Consider the following 12096-nt stretch of genomic DNA (forward strand, 5'->3'; position numbering starts at 1 on the left):
TTAGGAGGAAAGATTTAGAGAATGAAATTAGGGAAAAAGAAAAGGCTTTAATTTTGAATCCATCGGATGGGAAGATTAAAAAGGTAATTAATTTATTAAGGGGACAGTTTGATAAGTTGATGGCTGATCAAGTGGCAACTAACTTACGGTATGTTAAACATAATACTTTTTGCAATGCCAATAAATCAGGTAGATGGCTAGCTTATTTGTTAAGGAAGAAGCAAAGGGCTTCTAATATAGATAGAATAGAACATAAGGGTAAGGTAGTGTACCAGCAGAGTCTTATCAAAAAGACCTTTGTTGATGCTAGAGATAAGATTAGTGAGGCAGATATTGATGAATATTTGATGAAAGCTAATATTCCTGTTCTTACGCAAGAACAAAAGGAAGAGATGAACCAATTGATAACTGAGGAAGAAATTTTTTCAGCAATTAAACAATTGAAAGTGGGCAAAGCACCAGGTACGGATGGATTGACTGCTGTGTATTACAAAAATTTACAGTTAGAGATGGTGAAGCCATTAAGGGAATTGATTCAGACAATTCAAATGGGAGGAGGGGTACCTCCGTCTTGGAAAACTGCTTTTATCTCCTTGATTCCGAAGGAAGACCAGGATGTCACCCAAGCAAAAAATTATAGGCCAATATCACTTTTGAACACGGACTACAAGATATTTGCTAAAGTTCTAGCTAACAGACTAATGAGGGTACTGCAACAAGTAATTCATGGTGATCAAACTGGGTTTATAAGTGGTAGACAAATGAAGAACAATGTGAGGCATATGGTAGATTTGTTGGAATTTTTGGAAAGAAACAATCAGATCCCTGCAGCGTTGATCTTCTTGGATGCTGAAAAAGCCTTTGATCAATTGGATTGGCAATTTTTGTTGAAAGTATTAGATAAAATAAAATTTGGGGATAAATTTTTACAACCAATCAGGGCATTATATCAAAAGCAAACAGCCCGCATAATAGTTAATAATAGTTTGACTGAAGTATGTAATATTGAAAAGGGTACAAGGCAGGGGTGCCCATTGTCACCCTTATTATTTGTTTTAACATTGGAGATATTATTGATTAAAATACGGGGTTCGGACAAAATTAAGGGAATTCAAATTAGAGACCAGGATTATAGATTGAGGGCGTTTGCAGACGATCTGGTTGTTACAGTGACTCAGCCTGACTATTCAGTTGTAGAATTGATGGAGATTATAAAGCAATATGGGAAAGTTTCTGGATTTAAGGTTAATACACAAAAAACTAAAATGTTGTCTAAGAATATGACAGTATCACAAAAGGCTGTCTTAGAAGAGTTAACGGGATTTGAAATAGTTAAAAGGGTTAAATATTTGGGGATATATTTGTCACCCTCAAATGTAAAGTTATATAAAAATAATTATGAAAAGTTATGGGGAAAAGTTCAAAAAGAATTAGATAGTTGGAAAAAATTACAATTATCTTTATTGGAAAGAATTGCAGCTGTGAAAATGAATGTTTTGCCAAAATTTTTATTTTTATTTCAAATGATACCTATACTTAAAAAGGATTCAAACTTGGAGGAATGGCAAAAAGGTATTAATAAATTTGTTTGGGCAGGGAAAAGGCCACGAGTTAAATTTAAGATTATGCAGGATACGCGTGAGAGAAGTGGTCTTAAAATGCCTAATTTTAAATTATATTATGAAGCTGCTGCTTTGTCAGCGATAAGTGATTGGTTTAATTTAACACAAGCGAGATTACTAAATCTTGAAGGCCATGATTTGTTATTTGGATGGCATGCATACTTATTGTATGATAAGAAGGTGGATAATGTGTTCAAGGTACATATTTTAAGGTATGCTCTGTTGCGAGTTTGGAAAAAGTATAGACACAAGTTAAATTATAAGATACCTATATGGGCAATACCGAAACACGCAATAGAAAATATAAATGTTGGGTTTAAACATGATGTGACTACATATAAGGAAATTTTAAGTTTGGAAAGGAATGTATGGCAATTAAAGCCATATAATATTTTAAGAGAAGAAAAGATTGTACAAACTTGGTTTCAGTAGGGGCAATTACAGGCCAGGTGGAAGAAAGACCAGAAAATTGGTTTTTCAATGATTGATGAAAATCTGGTAAAGCAAATTAGAGATCAAGGTCAAGCACATATTAAAAGGATATATCTTGCATTGATAGAAATTGATTCAGAGAAAGAACTTGTTAAAGACTGTATGATAAAGTGGGCTCAGAATTTTCAAGAAGTCATTACAATGGATACTTGGGAAAAGATTTGGGTGAGAAATGTAAAATTTACGCAGGCTCAAAACTTAAGAGATAACTTTTATAAAATGTTTTATAGGTGGCACTTAGATCCTAAAAAATTAGCAAGTATGTATCCGAACTGCCAGCCCAAATGTTGGAGGTGTGGCAGTGAAGATGCAACGTATTTTCATATATGGTGGACCTGTAAAAAGGTTAAAGCTTTTTGGATTAAAATTTGGTGGAACATGCAAAAGATATTCAAGAAAAGGATAAAGTTTTGTCCGCAACTGTTTTTACTGGGCATTATTACTGATACTACTGTTGTGGACACTAAGCTGATGTTGAACTTAATTACGACAGTGAGACTTTTAGTAGCGCAATATTGGAAGAAGGAAGAACTGCCGACTATAGAAGAATGGACTTTAAAAGTTTCCAATCTGGCGGAAATGGCAAAGATCTCAGCGTACTTGAAAGACCAGTCGCAACAGAGATATAATGTGGAGTGGAGAAGATGGATTGATTATATCCAGAATAAATATGGGACTAAAAAGTTTCATCTAGCATTTGAATAAGTTTTGATGTGATATTTAAATTGCTTGTAGTTATTTTATAAGAGTTAAAGTGCGATAGATTTAATATTTTATTGTTGTTTGCATAAGGTAGACTATGATTGTTTGTATATTTATACCCTGTATTGAGCTCTGGGAAGTCGGGAAGGGGGGAGGGGGAGGGGAGGGAGGTGTTGGGGAGGGTTGGGGAGAGGGGAGGGGGTTAGGAGGGGTTTTGTCTTTTTAACCCCACACTTTTCACAATATTCTTTACTCTTACAGTCAACTTTTCCCTCCGTAGCTAGCTGTGTGAGTTTCAAAACATACTTTAGAATGACAAACCACTTTGCACCTATAGCAGCGCATCTTTTCCTTCTCTACCTGCTTGCATTCTTGCTTGAGACATGATCTGCAGATATATTGACAACCATGACTAAATTTATAGTGATAGTGGGTGTGGCAAAATTTACAGAAATAGCGTTCGCCCAGGAAACCCTTTATATTTTTGATGGCATAGTAATGATTGTCATGTAACAATATAAACACTATTTTTTCTTGCTGTGGGAGGCCTGTAACAAAAAACCTCCATCCGTCCTGCAGATAAAACAAGATCTTTATAGTAACCCCTAAAGCTTTTTCAAAGTGGTGTACCTGAGAAAAGTTAACCATGTTTTCTGTGGAAATACCCAGTCTGATGTGAAGTTCCCTGGCCCTGGTAATAATTTCTTCATTGCTAACACCCCCGCCAATGAGCCAGAGCAAGCAGCTAGCAAAACACAGAAATGCGCCTTCCACATTGAAATCTACTAGGTGACGTCTTTTTTTCTCCAGTACTTTGGTGAGCAGCACAGTGCTTAACTTCCTAAGCCCTCCCCCCTCATTGTTCCTCACAATGGTAACCACTAATTGTAAATCTCCCCCCCACACACACACACAATATCTCTGCTTTACTTTGAAGCAGATTTTCAATACTGGTCAGAAAATCATCAGCATTTAAACCATCCATATTCCTCCTCAGAGAAAAGAGGATGATTTAACCCATCTGCATCCAACCGGAGTTGAACAAAATCATTTGCACCTATGTCTCTAGCAACATTATTCAAAACATGCTGTATAGCATTATGAATAGCATCTATAGCATGTGCAAAAGACTGAATTTGGTCAACATTAACGAATCTATATCGCTGATAGTATTCCACAGCCATGAAATTTCGGATAGGATGCTCCCACTCTTGCACCAAATCCAGATAAACATTGTTCGAATTCTGAGAGTTTGCAGAGTTAGTGCTTTGTAGCTGGGGCATAGAATGATTTATCTCCTCTTCTTGTTGAGATACAGGTGTAGGTTCACTACTATCACTGTCTGCTGGGGATGCGGGGAGTTCGCCTCCATGCATTTTTGCTTTTTTGCAGGGCGGCCCTGGTTAATCAAACAAACAAAATGTTATCACCTACATTCCTAATAATGTAATACAAACACACGCCTTTTTTAGATTATAAAATAATACGAATAGATTTGTAGTTGGATAAAATGCTAGATGTTATACCTCCTAACTCTTGTGCTGTGTGGCTTGTGCATGGTTGAGGGGTCATGCCATGCCGGGGTCCTTCCTGCTCTGTGGGTATAGTGAGATCCACAAATGGTTGATCATCTTCCCATTCTGAAAGAAAAGAAAAACCCAATGGTCAGAAATGTTGCAGAAAGTTTTGTAAGAATCTGAATGTATGTAGGTATGAAAAACAAATACCATTATAAAACCTCAGACATTCGGAATCAGTCAGTTCCATCTAGTAAAAGAAAACAAACATGCCAAGAATATTATAATCACATTCTTTTTTTATAAGAGGGACAGTGTTTCAAAATTTAGCAATAAAACTACTTACAAGATCCGCACCCCTTACACATTCGGAATCAGTTAATTCCATCTAGTAAAAGAAAACAAACAGGCCATGAATATTATAAATACATTCTTTTTTATATCTAAGAGGGGCAGTGTTTCAAAATTTTAGCAACAAAACTACTTACAAGATCTGCACCCCTTACACATTCAGAATCAGTTAATTCCATCTAGTAAAAGAAAAAAACAGGCCATGAATATTATAAACACATTTTTTTATAGCTAAGAGGAACAATGTTTCAAAAATTAGCAATAAAATTACTTACATTTGTAGCATCCATTCTGTAAAGAGGGTCTTCTTAGCAGATCACAGGGGTCCAGAGGTATGAATATGCCAGAAACTGACAAACGTGTCTGGGGTCAGTATGAATCCTACTTTTTGTACACTCTGGCTATGTCAAAAATCACATCGCCCACCAATCAGGTAACCCCCCAGCCGAATGATTAGATTATATATCTGTGTCTAGCACCTGATAGGATTAAACATGAGGTCAGCAAATGTAAACTTCATAGTGTTAATAGTTTCTTGTAATTAATTCTGCTGAGTTCTTCACCCCTTTTGACCAGTCCACCCTCATATCAAGAAAAAAATATAATACAACTTTCATGTGATTTGTAAAGCACCTTTTATTATAAATTTCATAGCGTTAACAGTTTCTTGTAATCAATTTCTGTTACATTCTGACATATCCTCTTCAGAGACAATGGCAATTTGGCTTCAATCTTTGACATTAATGACAGCGGATCACGCATAAGCTCTATACGATGTATAAATTTCTTGAGCTCCCCAAGGGAATCCCTGGTGAAATATAAGTTATTCACTTTGTCAGAAATACTGACGATGACCCAGAGAACATGAGGCATAGAAAGTCTAAAGCATAAGCTTCTGATAAGCTCTGTTTCACTGGTTCCATCCATATGGTCTTCATCTGATTGTAGGCACCCCATTAAACAATGGTGTAATATTTTAATGATACACGCTTTCAGAATCTGAGGCATGCTGGCATTTTGAGATTCCACCGTTTCTAAAACAGGAAATAAGGTAGAATTAGTCTAGCTGTTTCAACTAATCAAAATACTGTTTTCTTAATTTTTATATTTACTTACCATTTGATGTTTTGTAGAATCTGCAACAACAAGGCTTTATAAATTTGTTGTCTTCCACGATGCCGCATAGGTCAGGTCCTTTTCTTATTCTACATCTACGCTTGGGAGGTTTGGGGATCAAATTTACATCAAACAAATCACCATCAATATTTGCCATCTTCAGAAGCCTGCTGGAGTTAATTTGCTAGCTGTTCAGACCTGCCTGTACAACCCCCCCCCCCCACGCATGCCATGACACGTCCTTGAGCCTTGTGCCTGTCCAGAATCACGGGGAATGACATGTCCAGACATGCCCACAACACACATACCTAAAACATCAATCTGTTCTGACCAGTCAGAAACGCTTCGCTTTTGCTGTAAGGTTAGAATAAATTTTATTAAATCTCTGCTATGAACGGTTATGCGTACATATGGATTCGAGGGGGTTACAAATGCCAAAATATACGTCTTTAGATTTTTACAAAGGTAAAAAACCAGCTGTGGGCTTTAAAAGGTCTGTGGTTTTTCCCCCCTACATTCAGGGAAAATGTTTTTAAAATTGCCTGGTTTAAATGCAAACCCTGGCCGCCTTTTAGGTGATCCTTTTTCCCCCCCACCCCCAGCTTTTGAGGTATTGACTTTTAAAACTCCACAAAAATTAAAAGCATCATTAGGCTAGAATGATTAGAAATAAAAAGCTTTTTTTTTAATTACCACCCCCCCAAAAGCAGGGTTTTGTTTCCCAAAAACACAGGTCTCTGTGTTTCTTTTGGATTTGCACGTCCATGGAATTAGTCTAGGGTTAATGTAATCAAGTACACAGAAGCTTGACCGCCACATGTTTGTTGATGGGATTAGGTTCGGCAAGCACCATCTGGAAATAGGGCTATGACCTTACACCACACCTTATCTGTTAGGGTTACCCATGCTTATTTTGATGGGGTTGGGCCTGCACGTCATAGCCGGCTAGGGTTATGGCCTTGTGAGTCCTGTACCACGAGGGGTGGGGGTGTGGATTATGCATGTCACATCCGGGGAGGCGGGCTGCGCACGTCACTTCCGTTTATGGGCATGGCCTGGTGACGTAATCAGCACGTGGCTTTGTTTACTTTGATGATGTCACTGATCAAAACTACTGATAAGTTCCATTAAAAGTTTGTATGTACTTATACTACTTTTGATGTTAAATATACTGATGGCAGCAAGATTACTCTGTGTACAAAAATGGAAGGACATTTTAATCCCCACAATGGATGAATGATTGCAAAAGCTGGTGGAGTTAGCAGAGATGGCTAAATGACTGTTTTGATAAAAGAAAACCAACACAAGTACTTTTGTTTCTACTTGGAAACCGCTTAGGGAATTTGTGCTTGAGATGGAAAAAAAATGAGACTTTGATTTTGGGTTTTACTGATTAGATAGATCTGTGGTTATAGAATCGGCTAGTTTATACTATTATGTAAAAGTAAAAAGTTGATGTTTGATATTACTTCCTATTCTACTGCATCAAAGGGAGTCAGAGGTGCAATGCCTTATTTTTTCTTTTTCCATTCTTCTCTATACTTTTCTGTTCACTTTTTTCTCCCCTACTTTTCCTATTATTTGCTTTTGTATTTTTGTATTTTACATTATAATGTAATTAAAAAAACCCTAAAAGGCAGAAATCTGGTTTCAAAATTCAGGCCATTTTGCAAGAGATTTTGGGAGAGAGGTGAGAAAAGGGGAAGCAGTGTAATTTATTAGTCAAAGAAACAGCCTATTATCTGCTGATTTATGCATTGCAATTGTGCTGTTTACAAATAATCCCTACATGCCAGTTATAATGCAACTAAGGGAAACGGATCTTCCTAGCTTTGTTGCTTACAAGACAGCTGGTTATAGTTGCTGTAGAACACAGGTGTCAAATTTGCTGTATCATGTGATATGTTGCAACGTATCATAACTTTTTTTGCATTGCCGGAGCTGGGGTGGGTGCGGCCTCCGCCTGATGCAACAGGCCCATGGGCTGGCAGTTTGACACCCCTGCTGTAAAAGGAAGCCTTCAAGATAATACAGGTAATCCTTGACTTACAATGCTAATTGAACCTGCCCATTAGTGTCATAATTTTGATAGTCATATAGCAGGTCACCATGTGACTGGCCCTGCATTTTTATGTCCATTTTTGTGGCAATCATTAAGAAGCTGCCACAGGTTAAGCAAATGCCATGGTCATTAAGTGATGAAACTGGAAATAAATACTGGTTTCTGGCAGAAATGTAAATCGTAGTCACCTGACTGTGGGATGCTGCAAATGACCATATATCTGCGGAGTTACTAAGCAGCAAAAATACAGTCACATGAATGGGGGTGGGGCATCCATTGGAACTTTGGAATTGAGTCATAAGTTGCTTTTACAGAGGACTATCATAACTGAATGGTTGCCAAGTGCCTGGCCATAAACTGAGGACCGCCTGTGCTTTGAAAATTAATTAAGGGGAAGTATTTTATGCAGAAATCAGGAAAAGTACAATTGGTTGGTACAGACCTAACAAATTAACCGTTTCATTGGTCTGAGAGCAATGTTTTCCTGGTTTACTCTTTTCCATGAATACCTGCAAAGAGGAAGGGCAGGATGGTGTCACTTGTTGCCAAGGGCATTCATGAAAATATCCATGCTTTACTGTAAAAGAATTTTAAAAAGGATACTGTAAAAACAACTGTTGCAGAGGAGCGTTTCCACCGAATAGTTGTAAAGGGGAAACTTGGTTAATATAAATCTTTTTATTTATTTACTTTTTTATTATCTTAGAATTTGAGAAAAAAGTTATTTTACTGCTGGCATTCGGGAATGCAATGTGTGTCCTCTTTCAGTAACTGGGAAAGAAATAATGGAAATTGTTCCCTGTCGTTACAGAGATAAATCTTGGATACAGGAGCGAGGAATGGGGTCATTTTGGAGTGTGGCAAAAGGCTCAGATGAACCCCCAGTCTTTTTGGAAGTCCACTACCAAGGCAGCAACAACCCCAAAGAAGCTCCATTGGTATTTGTTGGAAAGGGGATAACTTTTGATAGGTGAGCATCTTAAGAGCATTTTGGAGCAGAATTTTTCCCCTGTTCCCAGAATATGTGCTTTGAAAGTGCAGATGAATGCAATGCAAACTCCATTGAAAGGGATTTTAGAAAGATGGTTTTAGCTCATTTATCTTTCCAAGGTTATGTGATCTCTAGGGGAAGAAGTTTTCCAGGTTCTGGTCTCATGTCTTAAAGGGAGGGAGCTATGGAGCTTCAGATAGGGATCATGGAGGAACCATTTAGGAGCCATGGAATAATTGGGAAGTTTTTCCTTCCACCTGTATATAAAGATACAAATAAATAAATCTAAATGAAGAATCCATTGCAGAGATTACTCTCAAAAAATTCTATTAAAGAACATCTCTGCAATGGATCCATTTGTTAGATTTATTCTATTTACTGAATTTATACCTTGTTTTTCTCCACTGAGAAGCACACAGAGGGGCTAAGTAAATTCTGAAAAACAAAAAATGCAGATTAAAATTAAGAATAAGTGCTATAATCCAATAAGAAAACTACAATGAGATAGAGCTATATTTTTTGAATACTGAGGCTGCCTAAGGGTGAGTCTCTCATGGCCTGGGAGCAGGATAGGAGAAAATTCCTGAAGTTGTGCTGGAAAAATGGGCTTCTGACAATGGATTCATTTTCAGAAAGTGTGTGGATAGTGAGACTGGACAAAGGGAACTTTACAGGCAGCTATTAGGTAATCATGGTATTTTTTTACCATCAGATGGATTTTGATTGTCCTGTTTATCTACAATTTCAGCCCAAACTGTGGCTTGGCATCACAGCAAAGTTTACTCTTGATACTGTAAGTTTTGAGGGGTTGGGTGGGCAAAGAGACCAATCTTTGTGGCATCTCATATTTTTCCCCAGCGGTGGCATTTCGATCAAGCCTTCAGCCAGTATGGATGCCATGAGAGCAGATATGGGAGGAGCAGCCACCATTTTTTCTGCCATTGTCACAGCTGCAGAATTGAAGTTACCCATTAATTTAATTGGTAAGTAGATTGTAGAAGAATAAATTCACAAGAGTTATTTGAATTGGAAAGAGATGTCAACAGACCTTGGGGTCAGCCCATCTTGATTCTCCAAGGTCTGTGGCAGAAAAGTTATCCCATGATTTGCTTCTTGGGCTGGAAATAGAAGCTCCTGAACCTAACATCTCAAGCAAACTGAGTTAGCTGCTGAAATTGAAGGCTGGATTGACTTGTCCTTCTGGCTTCTTCTCCAAAACAAAATCTGGTAATGTTGAGTGGTGAGATTTCATCATCAAGAGTCTTCTAGTTCAGAGATTCCAGTAGATGTTCCAGTTTGGGGTTTACCACTTTGTAAGGATTCCCGGTTGCTCTCCCTATTCACCTCTCACATGGTGTTTTAGATGAGAAGATATCCTTTACCTAATCACATGTGGTCCTTGCTTAATAATCACTCATCCAGCAACTATTCAAACTTGTGATGGCACTGAACAAGTGATACTTCTGGTCATCCTAGTTCCAGCCACTGCAATGTTTCCATGATTGTGATTGGGACACCTGGCTTGCAATTATGATATTGTAGTATCCTGCAGCCACCATTTGTGATCTTCTTTGCTGGCTTCCTATAAGCAAAGCCAATGGGGAGGCCAGGAGATAGTCGCAAATGGTGGTCATATGAGGTCTTCACTTTGTGACCCATGGCAATTTACTTAATGATGGCAACAGGGATTGCCTTTGTTAAGCAGTACCATCATATGACATCATGCTTTATGACTGCATTGTTTAGCAATGGAAATTCCAGCCTAACTTGGAGTCTTTAATTGAAGATAACCTGTATTTTATTTCTTTTTCAAATGTTTTTCTTTATTTTAGAAGAATATAAAAAAGAGTAGCAGAATGAACAATAATTACATAATTAAAACTAAACAAATCCGACAACCACTTTAAGAATATAACAGAATTTAACAAATTTCATAGTAAAGGGTTAAAGTTAACAGTATACGACCGACAATCTTTGCTGGCATGGCGAGTTTCTAGTTGTTTTGAAACTGTTGGTGAGACCGTTAAAAGTCGTTGGCACTGTTTGAATTTGTTCTACCAGCAGCAAGATCTGACTGCTGGCCTAGTGATGGATTGTATTGCAAATCGGCTGTTTCCAGAGGAGGCAGAGGAGGAGAGGACCTGGAGCTTATGGAGCAAAGGAACTGGATGAGGCTGTTGGCAGGCCCAGAGGAAGAGAGAGAGGCTTTTGGAGGAGTTGGTGGCAGCAACAGCGTGCTCCAGGGGCGAAAAGAAGCAAGGCCTCTTTAAGGAAAAGGTGGAAGAGTCAGGATCAGAAAAAGGAAAGAAGGCGAGGTTGTCAGAATACAAGCTAACTTGAGGACTAATCCACATGAAGCCCCATTTCCATCTGTCCTGTTTGCCATCATTCACTCCCTAGAGACTAAAATGGACAATGTGAAATTTGAGCGGGCCACGAACAAGGAGTATATATCGGAGGTAGTGACCCTTTGAGAGCTGTATGCAACGAAATTTCATTTTGATGTTTGCCGATTGGTGTACATTCAAAGTGACAATAAAGTTATCATTGTACTAAAATGTAATACTAATATATATGGTTAACTTTCGGGTTTACAAAAAATACCTTATAGTACTTTTTAGTGTAGTATTAGTATAGAATTAAATACAAAAATAAAATGAAATTACCTAATGATACCACAGTATTATTGCAAAGTATCATAAAATGTATGCTAAAGAAGAACATAACTGCTTCATTTGTTGATTTGTTGAAAACATTGCCTTTTGCAGAACAGAAAAATTACACATTTCCAAAATCAAAATATCTAGAATAATATCACTTTTTCCAGAGTTTTGCCATATAATTCAGCATCACGTTAATACCTTTAATGTTTATGCACATTAAAATACTATTCTAGAAGTCTTATTAGAAATTCATAAGACCATTTCATATGGATCAGTGGGCCTTCAAACTTTTTACAACCTCCGTCCCAATTTTTAGCTTGTTTTATTCCTCTAGGAAAAATAAATTGGGTGAGGGAGTACCCTTTTCAGTGGTGGTATTCAAATATGTGAACAACCATGGTGTGGATGCTGCTTCCAGAAGTCCATTCTGGGCCTGAGCAACAAAAAAATAGCTACCAGTTCTGCCAAAGTGGTGCGAACTGGCTGAACTCCATCACTGACCCTTTTCCTTCAAAACATTGACAAATATCAAACAGGAAACAGTGGAGAGAAATGTTCAAGTTTATCTATTTTGCAAGGA

The 12096-nt window shown here is 37.7% G+C and overlaps 2 protein-coding genes across 4 annotated transcripts in view; one reads left to right on the forward strand and one right to left on the reverse strand.

The window, feature by feature from the left end:
• LAP3 (leucine aminopeptidase 3) overlaps nt 1–12096 on the forward strand; it is a 49277-nt gene that overhangs the window by 31775 nt on the left and 5406 nt on the right. For all 3 annotated transcript variants that reach the window (XM_083367438.1, XM_083367437.1, XM_083367439.1), the window contains 2 exons: nt 8674–8832; nt 9712–9836. In XM_083367438.1, coding sequence (XP_083223564.1) covers nt 8674–8832; nt 9712–9836 — 284 coding nt within the window. The remainder of the gene's footprint in view (nt 1–8673; nt 8833–9711; nt 9837–12096) is intronic.
• LOC310643554 (uncharacterized protein) lies at nt 3782–5121 on the reverse strand (the record flags this gene model as incomplete). Its single annotated transcript, XM_083368026.1, has 6 exons — nt 4960–5121; nt 4822–4863; nt 4680–4721; nt 4544–4583; nt 4343–4456; nt 3782–4215 (listed from the first exon to the last, which is right to left on the reverse strand). The coding sequence occupies exons 1-6, from the start codon at nt 4972–4974 to the stop codon at nt 3782–3784; spliced, it is 687 nt and encodes a 228-aa protein (XP_083224152.1). The 5' UTR covers nt 4975–5121.

This window comes from Vipera ursinii (genome assembly GCF_947247035.1).
Source record: "Vipera ursinii genome assembly, chromosome: 7".
NCBI classification, from domain to species: Eukaryota; Metazoa; Chordata; class Lepidosauria; order Squamata; family Viperidae; genus Vipera; species Vipera ursinii.